This window comes from Physeter macrocephalus, chromosome 17, assembly GCF_002837175.3.
Source record: "Physeter macrocephalus isolate SW-GA chromosome 17, ASM283717v5, whole genome shotgun sequence".
Taxonomy (NCBI): domain Eukaryota; kingdom Metazoa; phylum Chordata; class Mammalia; order Artiodactyla; family Physeteridae; genus Physeter; species Physeter macrocephalus.
In genome coordinates, this window is record NC_041230.1 from 55,033,838 (window position 1) to 55,050,456 (window position 16,619).

The following is a 16,619-nucleotide window of genomic DNA, read 5'->3' on the forward strand; positions in this document are numbered from 1 at the left end:
AAAAGGTATTGTTTATTTAAATTCCCTTTCTGATATTTCATTGCTGGTGTACAGAAATGTGACCCATTTCTGTGTGTTAATGTTGCATCTTGCTACCTTGCTGAATTCGTTTATCAGTTCTGGTAGTTTTTGTGTGGAGTCTTTAGGGTTTTCTATATATAGTGTCATATCATCTGCATATAATGACAATTTTATCTCTTCCCTTCCAATTTGTTTACATTTTATTTCTTTTTTCTTGTCTGATGGCTGTGGCTAGGACTCCAATCCTATGTTAAATAGCAGAGGTGAGACTGGGCATCCTCGTTTTGTTCCAGATTTTTAGCGGGAGGGCTTTCAGCTTTTCACCATTGAGTATTATGTTGGCTGTGGGTTTGTCATAAATAGCTTTTATTATATTGAGATATGATCCTCTATACCCACTTTGGTAAGAATTTTTATCATGAATGGATGTTGAATCTTGTTAAACGCTTTTTCTGCATCTGTCAAGATGATCACGTGGTTTTTGTTTATGTGGTGTATCGTATTGATTTCCATATGTTGAACCATCCTTGTGAACTTGGAATGAACCACACTTGGTCATGGTGTGTGATCTTTTTTATGTGTTGTTGGATTCGGTTTGCTAATATTTTGAGAATTTTTGCATCTATATTCTTCAGAGATATTGGCCTGTAACTTTCGTTTTTGGTGGTGTCTTTGTCTGCTTTTGTTATCAGGGTGATGGTGGCTTCATAGCATACCTTTGGGAGTGTTCCCTCCTCTTCCATTTTTTTGGGAAGAGTTTTAGAAGGATCAGTATAAGTTCTTTTTTGTGTGTTTGGTAGAATTCACCTGTGAGGCCATCTGGTCCTGGACTTGTGTTTGTAGGGAGTTTTTTAAAATTACACATTCTGTTTCACTTCCAGTGATCAGTCTGTTCAAATTATCTGTTTCTTCCTGATACAGTTTTGGTGGGCTGTATGTTTCTAGAAACTTGTCCATTTCTTCTAGGTTGTTGAATTGGTTGGCATACACTTGTTCATAGTAGTTTCCCTTACGGTTTTTTATATTTCTGTGGCATCAGTTGTTATGTTTTCCTATTTGGGTTCTCTCTCTTTTCTTTTTGGTGAGCCTGGCCAGAGGTTTGTCCATCGCCTTTATCCTTCCAAAGAACCAACTCTTGGTTTTATTGATTTATTTCTATTTTTTAAATCTCTATTTTCTTTCTTTCTTCTCTGATCTTTATTATTTCCTTCCTTCTCCTGAATTTAGGTTTTGCTTGTTCTTCTTTTTCTAATTCTTTTAAGTGGTAGGTTAGGTTGTTTGAGATTTTTCTTGTTTTTAGAGGAAGCCCTGTAGTGTTATGAACTTCCCTATAACAACTGCTTTTGCTGCCTCCCATAGCTTTTGATGGTTCTGTTTTCTTCTCTTTTTTTTCGTATGGTTGTATTTTCATTTTTTCAAGGTATTTTTACATTTCCTCTTTGATTTCATCATTGACCCGTTGGTTTTTTAGTAGCATGTTGTTATCGTTTTTTTCCCCATTTCTTTTTTTTTTCTTTTTTTTAAATTAATTTATTTATTTTTGGCTGTGTTGGGTCTTTGTTTCTGTGCGAGGACTTTCTCTAGTTGGGGCAAGCGGGGGCCACTCTTCATCGCGGTGCACGGGCCTCTCACTATCGCGGCCTCTCTTGTTGCAGAGGACAGGCTCCAGATGCGCAGGCTCAGTAGTTGTGGCTCACGGACCTAGTTGCTCTGCGGCATGTGGGATCCCCCAGACCAGGGCTCGAACCCGTGTCCCCTGCATTGGCAGGCAGACTCTCCACCACTGCGCCACCAGGGAAGCCCCCTCTTTTTTTTTTTCTAATGTCTGATCTTATTTGTTAGAACATCTCATTTTAAAAAAAATTTGGTTAGTTTCATGTTAGATAATGAATATTTTCTCAGTTTTATTTCTTGTTTTAAATTTTTATTTTATTTATTTGGCTGCATCAGGTCTTGGTTGTGGCATGCAGGATCTTTGTTGCAACGCACGGGCTTCTCTCTATTGGCACGCGAGTTCTCTAGTCATGGCGCGTGGGCTCCAGAATGCGCAGGCTCAGTAGCTGTGGTGTGTGGGCTCTCTAGTTGTGGCGCACAGGCTCCAGAGCACGTGGGCTTAGTAGTTGTGGCATGTGGGCTTAGTTGCTCTGTGGCATGTGGGATCTTAGTTCCCCGACCAGGGATTGAACCCACATCCCCTGCATTGGAAGGCGGATTCTTTACCACTGCGCCACCAGTGAACTCCTAGAACATCTCATTTTTTAAAAATAAATTTATTTATTTACTTTATCTTTGGCTGCGTTGGGTCTTCATTGCTGCGCACAGGCTTTCTCTAGTTGTGGTGAGCAGGGGCTACTCTTCGTTGCGGTGCACAGGCTTCTCATTGCGTTGGCTTCTCTTGTTGCAGAGCACAGGCTCTAGGCATGCGGGCTTCAGTAGTTACGGCATGTGGGCTCAGCAGTTGTGGCTCGTGGGCTCTAGAGCGCAGGCTCAGTAGTTGTGGTGCATGGGCTTAGTTGCTCCGCGGCATGTGGGATCTTCCTGGACCAGGGCTCAAACCCGTGTCCCCTGCATTGGCAGGCGGATTCTTAACCACTGCGCCACCAGGGAAGTCCAAACATCTCATTTTTGACTGGACTCAGAGGTAGAAGCTCTCAGAGAGGACAGCCTCCATCTCTTGACCGTCTGTTCCTGGCATTTTTCTTTGGCCTTCTTCATTCTCTTGGCCAAAAGTCTAGCATATTCTGCAGTCTCTGCCTTCGTTTTCCTAAAATGCTGTTTCTTCAGAGCAATACACCGACATTTGTGTTGCAGAACACATGGAGTAAAAAGACACTGAATCTTGTGTGCTTTTTTCCTAGATTTCTTACCTTTGTTTAGGGGGTTTCTCACAACATACTGGTGGACATCATCTTCTTTAGAGAGAGTGAAAAGTTTGCAGATTCTGCTAGCTCTTTTTATTGATTGATTGATTGATTGATTGATTTTTTGGCTGCGTTGGGTCTTTGTTGCTGCGCGCGGGCTTTCTCTAGTTGTGGCGAGGGGGGGCTACTCTTCGTTGTGGTGCGTGGGCTTCTCATTGAGGTGGCTTCTCTTGTTGCAGAGCATGGGCTGTAGGCGTGTGGGCTTCAGTAGTTGCAGTAGTTGTGGCTTGCGGGCGCTAGAGCACAGGCTCAGTAGTTGTGGCTTGCGGGCGCTAGAGCACAGGCTCAGTAGTTGTGGCTTGCAGGCTCTAGGTACGCGTGCTCAGTAGTTGTGGCTCGTGGGCTGTAGAGCACAGGCTCAGTAGTTGTGGCGCACGGGCTTAGTTGCTCTGCAGCATGTGGGATCTTCCTGGCCCAGGGCTCGAACCTGGGTCCCCTGCACTGGCGGGCGGATCCTTAACCGCTGAGCTACCAGGGAAGTCCCTCTGCTAGCTCTTTTGGGTCCCAGGCGATGAGGCACAGTAGTATCAGTGAGTCCAGTAATATTTTTCTCCCTTTTTTTTACGAAGACCAAATTGAGACCACTCAGATTGGCATCCACAGGGCAACCCCGTACAGATGTGTGAATTCCTTCTCCAGTTCTCCTTGGTCTGTAACAGGGATGTCCCTTACTCAGTAGCAGGTGGACGCGGCCATGGCTTAAGACACCCTGCTTTATGGGGAAACCCTGTTTGTCATTCCCACCACTGATTCGGACCACATAACCCTTCCATTCTTCACCCAGAGTGTCAGCAGCAACTTCTTTGGCCATACGATTCTCATAAAAGGTACGAAGTTTTCATTCGTCATCCACTTCAATGTGTTTCTGGCAGCCGGTGGCCAGGAAAGAAACGTTCAGCTTCACCCTGAAGTGGCCAGCTGCATCCAGAGCACCACGTAAAAGAGCTCTCATTTCTTCTTCTGTGGTTAATTTCTAGTTTCATGCCATTGTGGTCAGAAAAGATGCTTGATATAATTTCTTTACTCTGAAATTTGTTGAGGCTTATTTTGTGCCCTAGTATGTGGTCAGTCCTATATAATGTGCCATGTGCCCTTGAAAGGAATGTGTATTCTGGTTGTTTTGGGTGTAATGTCAGTTAAGTCTTACTGTTCTGTTGTATCATTTGGGATCTCTCTTGCCGTACTGATTCTGTGTCCAGAGGCCCCGAATGGGGTGTTAAAGTCTCCTCCTCCTACTGTTATTGTATTCCTGTCATTTTCTCTCTTTATGTCTGTTATTTGTTTTACATATTTGAGTACTCCTGTGTAAGGTGCATATATGTTGAAGGTGCATATATCTCCTTGTATTGATCCTTTTGTCATTATATAGCGTCCTTCTTTATCTTTTTTTATGGCTTTTGTTTTGAAGTCTATTTTGTCTGATATGAGTATTGCGACCCCCACTTTCTTGTCATTTGTTTGCATGAAATATGTTTTTCCATCCCCTCAGTTTCAATCTGTGTGTGTCCTTTGCCCTAAAGTGGGTCTCCTGTAGGCAGCACATTGTAGCCTCTTTTTTCTTTTTTATCCAATCTGCCACTCTGTGTCTTTTGATTGGAGCATTTAGTCCATTGACATTTTAAGGTAATTATTGACAACTTCTTGTTTCTCCTTTTGTGGTTTGATGATTTTTTGGGGGCCATGCCATGCGGCTTGCGGGATCTTAGTCCCCCGACCAGCGATTGAACCCGGGCCCTTGGCAGTGAGAGCTCAGAGTCCTAAGCACCGGACCGCCAGGGAATTCCCCGATGATTTTCTCTCTTTTTTTTTTTTTTTTTTTTTTTTTGCGGTACGCGGGCCGGCTCCGGACGCGCAGGCTCAGCGGCCACGGCTCACGGGGCCAGCGGCTCCGCGGCATGTGGGATCTTCCCGGACCGGGGCACGAACCCACGCCCCCTGCATCGGCAGGCGGACTCTCAACCACTGTGCCACCAGGGAAGCCCTGATTTTCTCTTGTGTTATACTTATGTCCTCTTCTTTTTGGTTTTTGTGAATCTATTGTATGTTTTTGATTTGTGGTTGCCCAGGTTTTCAAGTACGTTCACCCCTTCCTGTATCTACTTGCCTTAGACTGGTAGTCATACAGGCTCAAACACATTCTAGGAAATGAAAAAAAAGTCTACATTTTCTTACTATCCTCCCCCCACATTTTATGATTTGATGTCCCTTTTTACATCTTCATGTTCAGCCTTTGCTGTTCATTCTGGTTATCATTCACTTTCACAGAAATTTTTTGATTTTTAAAAAATTTGTGTACTGGCTTATTTAAGTGATTTCCTTTCCAATTGTGATTCTTCTCTTTCCTATAGATTCTTAGTTCTGTTCTATTTAGAGAAGACCTTTCAGTATTTCCTTTAGGATAGGTTTAGTATTGCTGTATTCTTTTAGTTTTTGCTTGTCTGAGGGATCTTTATCTCTCCTTTATTCTAAATGATAATCTTGCTGGGTAGAATGTCCTAGGTTGCAGATTTTTCCCTTTCAGGACTTTGACTCTGTCTTGCCACTCCCTTCTGGCCCGCAATGTTTCTGTAGAGAAATCAGCTGATAGCCTAATGGGGGTTCCCTTGTCACTAACTCTTTGTTTTTCTCTTGCTGCCTTTGGAATCCTCTCTTAATCTTTAACTTTTGCCATTTTTATTATAATATGTCTTCATGTAGGTTTATGTGGGTTTACCTGGTTTGGGAGCCTCTGTGCTTCCTCTACCTGGATGTTTCCTTCTTTAGATTTGGAAAGTTTTCAGCCATAATTTCTTCAGATACATTTGTGATGCCCCTTTCTCTTTCTTTCCATTCTGGAATCCCTATTATGTGTAGATTGGCATGCTTTATAATCTCCCATAGGCCTCTTGTATTGCTTTCTTTTTTTTTTTTTTTTTTTTTTTCATTTGGCTTTCTCTGCTTTTCTGATTGGGTCATTTCCTCATTTCCATTGTTCTACCTTCACTTATTCATTCTTCTGCATTATTCATTCTGCTATTCATTGCCTTTAGCTCAGCTTTTGTCTCTGCAAATGAGTTTTCTAATTCTTTTTGGTACCCTTCAGAGTTTGTTTCTTTTTTATAGTACTCTGCATTTCTGTCAATAGCCTTTTATTTATTTTTTAAAATTTATTTATTTATTTATGGCTGCACTGGGTCTTTGTTGCAGTGCGCGGGCTTCTCATTGCAGTGGCTTCTCTTGTTGCGGAGCACGGGCTCTAGGCACACGGGCTTCAGTAGTTGTGGCTCGCGGGCTCTAGAGCGCAGGCTCAGTAGTTGTGGCGCACGGGCTTAGCTGCTCCGCGGCATGTGGGATCTTCCCAGACCAGGGCTCGAACCTGTGTCCCCTGCGTTGGCAGGCAGATTCTTAACCACTGCGCCACCAGGGAAGTGCCCGATAGCCTTGCTTATTTCCTTAATTTCCTTTTTGAATCAGTGTCTGTTGGAGTGAAGAGGTTTGTGTTGTTTCTTTCAGCAGAATTCACTTGGTCTTCTAACTGGGAGTGGTTCCTCCTCTTCTTATTTCTCTTACTCCGTGTGTTTAGGAGAAACAGTTATCTACTGTGGTTTTGGAGGGCTGCTTACATGTGGGGGCATCCCTGTGTAGCTCTCGTGGGTGTACTGTATTTGGCACCAGGGCTGTTTTTAGCATGGATGCCTGTCACCTCTTGCCTCGGTGTGTGCTGGTGGTTATCCCCTTGCTAGGGGTGTGCGGATGCGGCGGCTGGTGACCTGTCCTGGGTTTCTCGACAGTGGTGGCAGCTTAGGCCACCCCCGGAGTGTGCGATGGGAGTGGAGGTGGCTCGCGACCGCTCCTGGAGCCCGTGCAGTTGGTGTCCCGCTCTCTGCGGTCACACACGCAGGGGAAAAGGCTACAGTTGCAGGTCCCGCTCCTCCTCTCACGCACCCCCCAAACAATGGTGCCCGGCCGCCAAGGCAGCCCAGGCTTCCTCCGCATACACCCTCAGTTGCAGGTGCACCAGATTCCAGCCCCATCCCCCAGGCTGTTTCCGCACAATCAACCCAAGTTTTCTCCCCGGGTCTGACCTCCGAAGCCCGAATTTCAGCACCCATTCCCCTCTGCCCAGGTGACCACCGTTATATTTTCTGTCTCTCTGATTTTGACTACTCAGAGTACCTCATATAATTGGAATCGTACAGTATTTCTTTCATTTAGCATAACCTTGTAAAGTTTCATCCACGCTCTAGCATCTATCAAGTACCTCATTCCTTACAAAGGCTGAAAAAATACCAGTGTCTATATACGCTGCCTTTTCTTTATCCATTCATCTGTCAGTGGGTAGCTGGGCTTGTTCCATGTTCTAGCCGTTGCGAATAGTGCTGCAGGGAACGTGGGTGTGCAGGGATGTCTTGGAGACCCTGGTTTCGGTTCCTCCGGGTACGTACCCGGAAGCGGGATTGCTGGATCACACGGTAAGCGTGCTCCATGAACCTCCGCACTGTTCTCCACAGCGGCTGCTGCACCGTTCTGCATCCCCACCAGCCGTGCACAAGGGTTCCACATTCTCCACAGCCTCAGCAAGTGCTGGTTGTTTACTCTTGTTGCTGCTGCTGTTAGCGGCCATCCTAGTGGGTGTCGGGGGTATCGCACTGTGGTTCTCATCTGCGTTTCCCTAGTCATTAGTCACGTTGAGCATTTGTCCATGTGCTTATTGACCATTTGTATATCTTCTTTGGAGAAAGGACTATCAAGTCCTTTGCCCATTTTTGCATTTGTGGGTGTGTGTGTGTGGGGGGGGGGTTGAGTTTTACGGGTTCTCTATTTATATCCTGGATACTAATTCCTTTTTGTTCTCTGGGGCCCACCCCCTGCACAGCCATGTGACGAGAGCATCTGTGCCATTGTCTCTCATGGCAGGAAGTTACACGCACGGCCAGGAGAGGGACGTCGTGACGGCACAGTGTCATCGTGGTGTAGACGCGCCAGAGCGTGGGGCACACCTCCAGACGCGCTTGCTGCAGCGGGACCAGCACCTACGACGGGCGGGACCTCTCTGAGTGCGGGGTCTCTGCGGGGTGGCCTGAAGTTGCTGACGCCAGGATGTGCCACATGAACAGGTGCGAGCTAATTCACGCTCTTTAGAAAGTCGCTGGGCAGTGAAGGCTCTGGCCCCGCCCCAGGGTCACTCGAGGGACCAACGGGGCGGTCGGGCGGGGATTCACACAAGGGAGTGCAGAGTCGGGGCGTCTCTGAGGCGGAAGCCGAGAGCCTGGGTCGGGCCAGGCAGCCCAGAAAGAGGAAACCACCTCCAGCCGGTCTGGGGCACCGTCAGGGCTGCTCTGGGGGGCGCGCTGGTGGCACAGGGCTGGACTCTCACTCCCGAGTGGGGTCACGCCTGCAGCTCCCGCCCCCGCCAGGTACAGGAAGCACGGGGGAGGGAGCGAGGCGCCCTAGGACTTGGGCAAGGGCTAGGGCCACCCCAGCCCCCGCCGCCTGGCCCTGCAGCCTCCACCCCTTGCCCCCCAGCTCGGGCCCGCCGTCGGGCGGGAACTGTGGCTGGAGCGGGCGGGGCGGATGCCTCTGCTCAGAAGGGGCCCCGGCCCGGCCCCGTGCGCGCCCTCCTTGGAGAGGAGCACAGACCCCAGGTCGCGCTGGGCTCAGATCTCCGACTCCTGCCCCCCGAGCTGGTTTTCAGGCGGAACACGCGCCCCGCGTCGGGACTCCCACGCGGCAGCCCCACGGGGTGTCGGGGACAGTGGTCCCTCCACAGCCACCACCCAGGGGACCTGCTGCCCCAGCGCGTGCCCTGCCCGCTCTGCTGGGCCCTGGGAAAGAGCCTCTGGGCAACCCCTGCCGTCCCGGCCAGCAGCCCCAGTCGTTCGTTGAGTGGAGGCCAGGGAAGGGGCGGGTGGGAAGTATAATTTGTTCCAAAATTAAAAGCTACTCATTTGGTAGGAAAAAAGTGGAAGACACTGGGAGTTCCAGGGCGGGAACCCTCCCCTCACAGCCGCGTCCACCCTCCTGAGGGGCGGGGCCTGTCGTGTACAAAGAGCATTTAATTAATTTATTTATTTCTTTACACATAACTGAAGTGATGTTACAGTACATAAGTTATTTACAACTGTGCAGTAATGTGTTGCAAAATAAATTATCTAGAAGGCAGCAAAAGTACATTGTGAACGTGTATAAAACTGTACAGCGTTTACGGGTACACTTTTTATATGATTATTGGCTCTGTAGTGTTTCAAGTTATGTTCTCAGAAAGAGAAACAAAATGCCCAAGATTAAAGGAAAAAATATACAAACCACGTGGATTTGACTCCATTAAAAACACAACCCGGAGTCCTGCCTGCGTGTCCCTGTGAGGCGGGCGGGCGGCGCAGCCAGGCCCTCACCCGGCCCGGCGTCCGAGCCCAGGTCTCGGGCCGGCACCGTTGGCAGCTTCGTGGCGACAGGACGGCAGCCGGCCCGAAGCTCTCCCCACCCTCCGACCCGGAGGCCGCTGTTGGTGAGGGGTGGACGCCTTAATTTTATTCTCTTTAGTCGATCAGAAATGGAACAAGGAGTTTAAAAAACGCTCTCCGTCCTGCAGCTCCTGAGGTGCCCGTGCAGCCGCCGGAAAGAGCCTGAGGCCGCCGTGTCCGTGCCCGCGTGCCCGGCCCCTCGTCCTCCCGCGGCGGCGGGTGTTAAGAGAGCCGCGTGCCAGGGGCCCAGCGCGGGCTTCTCCCTGGGTGTCCCCACCGGGGACATGGTCTCCTTCCACCGCCCGGACTCGGCGGCGGACTGGGGGGGCTCGCCTGTGACCCGGGCAGCCGTCCCACCGCGTCAGGCCGGAAGGAGCACGAAGTCATCGTTGACGTCGACCATGGGCACGTAGAAGGACGGCACCTCGTTCACACACAGGGACTTGTGCCCGGCGGGGTCCAGCTCCTGCACCTTCAGCTGCCACTCCATCCTCTGCACAGCGTTGAGGGCCGCGGCCTCGTGCTGCTGCCGCATCAGGAGACACGTCTAGGCGGGAAACGCAGCAGGTGAGGGGAGGGGAGGCAAGACCCCGGCCGCCCCCCGCACCCACTCCCCCGGCCGCAGCGCCTCCCGGGAGGTCGGGGCGGGGGACCCGTTCGCGCTCTGGCCTCAGGACGACCTCTCGCGTCTGGGTCTCGTCCTGCGCGGTGAGTGGCCCTGCTGACCACGCGGGGGTCTGTCCATCATCCCTGCTCTGTGCCCCCACCCTGGGGGTTTCACCACAGCCTCTAGTCGGAATTTATAATAGCTTTGCTCTTCTGTTTTCATTTTCCATTTATCTTATTTATGGCTGGTGACGTGGGCTTCATCTGCATTCACAGTGGAAACTATGCCTTTTAGAAATGCACTTAGTTTTTAAAAATTAATGTTCACGTGTTTACTCTTAAGCGGGTACTAAGTAAGATAAACAAACAGTTATGCTACTAAAGGTGTACTCTGTTTCGTGGTAAGAAGGGAGAATGTTGAGACTGAAATAATGACGGTACCTGGGTTACCAACAGCACATGGTGTGGGGGTGGGGGGTGGGCAGTGTTTGTTTGGGGTACAAGGCGGGCGACACAGGGCACAGCGAGTGGAAGACCAGACTTCAGGTGAGCAGAGTTAACGGCGTGACAGTGCGTGCAGGAAGACCATCTTATTCTCTTAGATGTGCACACAAGCCTGTAGGGCCACGTATCACCATTTCTGATTTGCTTAAAATAGTTCAGTTAAAAAAAGGGTTCTGGAAACAACCCCACGTGCTCCAGCGGCCCCGTGTCCCCCTCGGCATGCCTGGGCACTCGTCACCCTCCGGGAGACCGTAACAACAAGCGTGACAGCTCCGACACCCTCAGGAGTCCGGCGGCTTTCACCTAATTTAAAGTGTTTGTTTGTTACATAGTGTTTCCCTCTCTTGACTAAATCTTGATGGGCCGCTGGGTTTCCACTGTACTGAACTGTACGTTCCCCCACGTACCCCTGAGTTTTCAGTGACTAAATCCCGTGAAACATGACCAGCATGTCCGGAGAGTTGTTCCAGGGAGAGCTGTCCCAGGGCTGCAGGAACTGAGGGAGGGCAGCCTGTGTCCTGAATAGGACCTCGTCCGCCCTGTGCTCTGAGACCAGTGGCCACGCGGGTGGCCGTTCCGTGGTCCTGCACTCTCCGTACTTCACCAATTCCTTTCTCTATCCGTCTGCTTTTCTCATGGGTTTGTAAGCTCTTGGCACATTAAGGAAACGAGGCTTACGTTGTCTTTGTAATGTACCAGATCTAACTGTACTTCGGTCTATAGGGAAGTTTCCCGTGCAGCTCCCTCAGGCTGGCTGGTGGTCGGAGGAGTGACCGTGGGGCCCCCGAACGGGCACCTTGGAGCTCGTTAGAAACGCGGCCTGGGCCCGGCCTCAGCGGGGCCTGCACGCCCTGTAGGCTGGTTCCTCTCTGCTCTGGCCTCTGGCCTCCCGGCCGCCCCTCTGGGTGCACTGCCGCAGGGCCGGAGGCAGGGTCCCTGAGGCAAGGGGTGAGCCTGGGTCTCGCCTCCAGCAGCTCCACGCAGCAGGCCCTGCCTCCTGGGCCTTCCCGGTGGTGCCGGCTTCTAGGTGTTAATTCTGTAACGGGCACGTCACTGCCGGTCAGCCTTCACGGGGGACCCCGGGGGCAAGCCCCGCACCTGCAGACAAGGACTCGCTTCTTACTTGCTATCTCTCTCTAGCTCCCCCCCCCCCCCGCCCTCTGCCCGCTGCACTGGTCGGCACAGCCAGGGCAGGGGTGATGGGTGGGCGCTGTGACCTTTGAGGAGGGCTCAAGGCGGGGTCCCACAGAGGTCTGACCGCCAGCCGGTGACAGGAGCTGCTCCCCGCACACCTGGACAGGAGGAAGACACTCTAAGAGGCAACACGTGGGCGGGAGGCCTGGGCTCCCCCGCCGCCGGCCGGGCTCGGGGCGGGTCTGAGGCTGCCTCCTCCGGGCGCGGGCGCGGCCCCGCCGGCCCCGCCCCGAAGAGCCCTGGCCACGCCCCCGCCGCCTCCGGGCCGCGGCTCACCTTCATGCGGTCGTACTTGTCGTCCACGTCCTGCAGCCAGGAGATGAACTGGCGGGCGTTGAACCGATCTCGCACCGACTTGTTCTCATCACCCTGTCGGGAGAGTGAAGCGCGTGTGGGCGTCCGGAAGGGTGGGCCTGCCTGGCGCGTCACTCAGGCCCCGTGTCCCCCGGTCAGGGGCCAACCGGCAGGGCCCTCCCTCCCCCACCGCGACTCGCGACTCGGGACCCCGGCGGCGCCCTCAGGCTCCCCTCTGTCTCCTGGGGAGGCCCCAGGGCGAGCCGGCGAGGGTAAAAAGCAGCAGTGACGTTTTCTTTGAAAGGACGTCTGCGAGGTGGCTGCAGGCCGCCCACAGTGGACTGTGGTTACGAGCAGGGCAGCCTCGGGAGCAGGAGGTCCCCACAGGCTCCTGCCGGCTGGGTCTGCAGGGCCTCCCGGGTCTCGGGGCAGGAAAAGTCTCTCTCTCGCCCTGCCACACGCGGCCACCTGCTTCCCCCAGGCCCCACTACAAAGGGGCTTGAGGGGAGGAGGCTGCAGCCTGGGAGTCCTGTCTCCTTGGCATTCAGAGGAAACCCAGCAATCCCTTGAAGGTGAGCAGATTCTTTTTTTTTTTTTTTTAACATCTTTATTGGAGTATTCTTTCAGATGCAAAAAGCAAAAAAGCAAAACTTCCACCCAATCCCTAAAGTACTTTGTGGACAAATGTTTTTCCTTTAGGGAAAACTCGTCGCTGTCTATGTTAAACGTAGGAACTTTTAAAGACGTATCCTTAAAGGTTACGTGTCAGGACTCTTTAACACACTGGAAAGAAATAAGGTTTAACTGAACCACCGTACGTCACCACGCGGCCAACCTGGGGATGCTGCTCAGACACCCAGGGGTCCATGTGATCCACCTGTGGGCCTGGGGTCACTAGGGGCCAGCACCGAGGCCTGGCCCAGGCCCACAATGACACACTCTGGACCGAGAGTCACAGTGGCTGCGGGGGAGGAGAGAACATCAGGGAGGACAGGAATCGACTTGCTTTCTGCACATTTTAGATCTCCCGTGTGTCAGCGGACGGGGTGGGGCCCTTAGGGGCACAGGTACCACTGGCACAGGGGGTCGGCTGGGGAAGGGTGTGACCTCATGGGACAAACACAGCCCTGGGGGCGGCGGGCTGGACCCTGGAGCGGACAGACGTGTGTTTCAGCCGATGGGCGCGCCCCGGGACGGCATGCCCGTCGGGGACAGCAGCACTGCGGCCCCCAGCCTCACAGCCTCTCTGGGGCCTTCGCTGAGGGAGCCCTGGCGCAGCAGCTCCGGCTGCCGCGCGCAGATCGCACGTGAGTTTCGGGGGAACTCTCGGTAGAGGCCCAGCCCGTCGTCACCCGGCGGGGGCACGCCCCCCCCCCGGCCCCCCCGCCCCGGCCCCCACCTGGCTCTCGAGCGGCATGTTGTACACCTCCGAGTCCAGCAGCATGGTGCAGGCGCTGAAGGGCACCGCCTGGTTTGCGATGGTCCTCGCCGCCCGGCAGTGAACCCGCAGGATCTCCTGTTCGCAGGAGACGATCAGCTTTTCCTGGAGGACAGGGGCTGGTGAGCTGAGACCCACCCGGGCCGGGCGCCCTGGGCCCGCGGCTGCCCGCTTACCCGCTCGATGCTGTGCTGCAGGCGCAGCTTCCCACGCACGGCCTCCTGCTGCTTGAACAGCTCCTTCAGGGGCTCCGCCAGGGAGGGAGGGGGCGCGATCTGCAGTCACAGGGGGAGACAGGGGTCAGCGGGAGCCGCGAATCACCCCAGCCGCCCACTCGCAGGAGTCACCCCGGAGACCACGGTCCCGCGGAGACGCGGACGCGCTAGGCGATGCCTGTCCCCAAGAGGAGGTGAGTGAGCGCTCGCCCCGCGTGTGGCTGGGGGGAGGGCGGGACGGGAGGGACCGGCAGAGGTGGGGGAGGCGAGGGAAGCTAAGAACGGAGGGCACCTGCACCGCGGCCCTGGCGCAGCCCAGAGGGGACGGAGGAGGAGCAGGGTGTCCTCCGTTTACCGCGGGCTTCACGCACCCTGAGTAACCGTGAGACCCACTGGGACACAGCTGCCCAGAGGCCATACGAACAGGACAACTGGGCCCGCCCGTCTTCCCAGGGCGTCGGCGAGGGGGAGGGCTCGCCCGGGCGCCACCCCCAGATGCCGGAGACCACCCTTGAACCCCGGGAGAAGCAGCCGGTGCTTCCGAAACACACAGGAAACGCGTCACGTGTCCCAGCAGCACCAGGTGGGCTGGAGCCTCTCGTGGGGCCAGGAACCAGGGGGCTGCCGGGGAGCCCCTGGCGGCCGAGGCCAAGTAGGGCGCGGTGGCTCGTGTGGCCACGAGCGTGGGCTGGAGGGGAGGAATACAAGAGCCCACGGTACGGTGGCCGCCACAGACAAGACCCTCTGAGGGGCTGGACTTCGAGGCCCAAGCTCAAGGTAGGTACATGCTCTCTTCCAACTTTCGGTCTAAAATTCTCAAAACCCGAGATGAGACCACCCAGCCGGGTCCCTCTGGCAGCACGTCCTGCCCATCACGCCCCCGGGGCCCAGGGCGCCGGCCTCCCCTTGCCTCTGGGGCGCCTGCGGTGCTCTCTGCACAGGGGTCTTGCTTGGGGCTGTTGTGGGTGTGAGGTCACCTCCGTTTCACCCTCCCCGGCTGCGGAGGCTGTGGGAAGGAGGCCTGCCCTCACCCCCAACAGGCTGGGCCTGGCTGCGGGGCGACAGGCTGTGAACCGGAGCCCGCTGCTAGAAAGGGCTGAGCTCCAGGAGACGCACAGGCTGCTGCGGGGTGAACTCGGGTGGCGGGGGTCCAGGGGGAGGCAGGAGCACAGCTTTCTCTCTAGTTTCCAAATGTTCTACGGCGGCCACGGTGCTGTTTGTCTAAATTTTAGTTACTGAAACCAAACAGCAAAAAAGTCTCACTGACCAGGGATCCCAGGCCAGGTTCCCCTGAATCCAGCGCCTCGGGCTCCCCCTCTCGGCTCCACTTCCTGCCTGGGAACAGGCAGCGCCGGCCGAGGTCTGACAGCAGGTCCCACGCGTGTGCCGTAGCCCCACGGAGGGGGGCCCGTCCCGTGCAGCACTGACAGCCGTCACGGGGGCTTCTCCCAGGCCCGAGAGACAGAACAAGCAGAAAGCTGGGCTTTTCCTCACGGGGGTGGGGGTGGGGGTGGGGGTGGGGTGGGCTGGTCAAAAAATGAGGCAAGTCGGCCACACGGGTGTGGATGGGCAGCACCTGGGGAGCATCGCGAAGGCTGGGGAGCATCGCGAAGGCTGGGGACCGGGGCCTGGGCGGCTCTGGCTACCACTGAGCACAGGTGGACGAGATCAGCTTTACCGGCCTCGACGCCTGTGCCTGCTGCCCGGGGGTGGGGGGCGGCGGGGCAGCAGCACGTGGAGGATGCGCGCTCCCGGCGCGGCCTCGCATAACAGGACCTGCCAACGGCCCGTGTCTGGGCGTGAAGAGGGGGTGGGGCGTGCACGGTGGGGCTCGGACAGGTCCCATCTGCACAGACGTGGGGCGAAGCACCCAGGGGAGGGGGCGTGCGAACAGACGGCCGAGAGGTGGGGCGCGGGCCTGACTGGGCAGGTGGGGAAGCCCGGAAACCCAAGGAAGGACCTGCTCTGAGGAGGCAGGAGCTCAGAGCAGGAGAGGTGCCCTCAGGCCTCTGGGGGTAAAGGACTGGGCTCTGGCCTTGGGTTGGCACCGTGGGGCCGCTGGGGGCCAGGGCTGGAGTCTGGGGAGCCCTCGGGCTGTTGAAAGGGGTGGAGGGGGCACTGAACCGGAGAGGGGGCCAGGCGTGTCCCACGTGGGTGGAGCCTGGGTCAGTGGAGGTCCAAGCACGCGGACTGGGTGGGAGCCGACACGAGGCAGACGGGGACTGACAGGGAGGACGGCACAGCGGGGCCTGGGGGGCGCCCCCCACCCCCACCCCCACCCCGGGCAGGCACTCACCACGGGGATGTGCAGCTTGCTGAGCGGCTTGCCGTCCAAGAGGTAGGAGCCGGTGTAGGTGACGTACTCGGCGTAGCACTGGGGCGCCTGCGGGCTGATGTAGCAGAGGATCTTGCGCTTCTCCTCGATCTTCTTCCTGATCTGCAGGTACTCGAAGTACGGGTTGGACCTGTCGCTGTGGTAAGGCTCGATGTCGTCCAGCTTGATGGCGTCCACGATGGCAGCCAGCGTCTGCTGGATCACCTCCCGCGTCTGACGTGTGGACGTGTGCATCTGCTGGGCCAGCTGCTGGCTGGAGCGCTGGAAGCGGCGTTTGCGCGGGTGCTGGGCCTGGGGGTCGTCATCCTCAGAGCCGCGGCCCTTGGCCCTGGGGGTGGGCGCGGCCGCAGGCTCCTTCTCGCTGGGCGGCGAGCTCTGCTTGTGCTGGTTGGCCAGCATCTGGGCCCGGGTCCTCGTCATGCGCTGGGGGACCTCCTCCACCTTGGGCGCCTTTGGGGCTTCGGCTGTCGGCTTGGGTTCCGGTTCGGGGGCTTCAGGCTGGACGCCGTCCGGAGGCCCCTCGAGCCCGGCGCTGTCCCGGGGGCCGGCGCCATCCGCCGCGCGGGCCTGGGCCGAGCCGTCCCCGGGGGCGTCGGGAGCACGGTGGGGCGTGGCCGAGGGCTCGGGGCCCCCGGCCTGCTCGTCCCC

At 55.3% G+C, this 16,619-nt stretch overlaps 1 protein-coding gene and 1 pseudogene across 1 annotated transcript; both read right to left on the reverse strand.

Annotated features, from left to right (window-relative positions):
• Positions 1–2,617: 2,617 nt before the first annotated feature.
• On the reverse strand, positions 2,618–3,894 carry LOC102977324 (40S ribosomal protein S6-like; annotated as a pseudogene).
• A 5,096-nt stretch (positions 3,895–8,990) lies between these two features.
• On the reverse strand, positions 8,991–16,613 carry LOC114484011 (ankyrin repeat domain containing 11). The gene is made up of 6 exons (XM_028477551.2): positions 15,933–16,613; positions 13,598–13,696; positions 13,383–13,526; positions 11,966–12,058; positions 11,713–11,787; positions 8,991–9,932 (listed from the first exon to the last, which is right to left on the reverse strand). The coding sequence occupies exons 1-6, from the start codon at positions 16,389–16,391 to the stop codon at positions 9,747–9,749; spliced, it is 1,056 nt and encodes a 351-aa protein (XP_028333352.2). The 5' UTR covers positions 16,392–16,613; the 3' UTR covers positions 8,991–9,746.
• Between the last annotated feature and the right edge of the window lie 6 nt (positions 16,614–16,619).

Excerpts from the sequence above, each read along its gene's own strand:
- LOC114484011 (XM_028477551.2), bottom strand. The coding sequence starts at position 16,391 with ATGACGAGGACCCGGGCCCAGATGCTGGCCAACCAGCACAAGCAGAGC. Across the intron at positions 13,697-15,932 it reads GCAAGCTGCACATCCCCGTG|ATCGCGCCCCCTCCCTCCCT; the intron begins GTGAGTGCCTGC and ends CTGTGACTGCAG. Across the intron at positions 13,527-13,597 it reads TGCAGCACAGCATCGAGCGG|GAAAAGCTGATCGTCTCCTG; the intron begins GTAAGCGGGCAG and ends CCTGTCCTCCAG.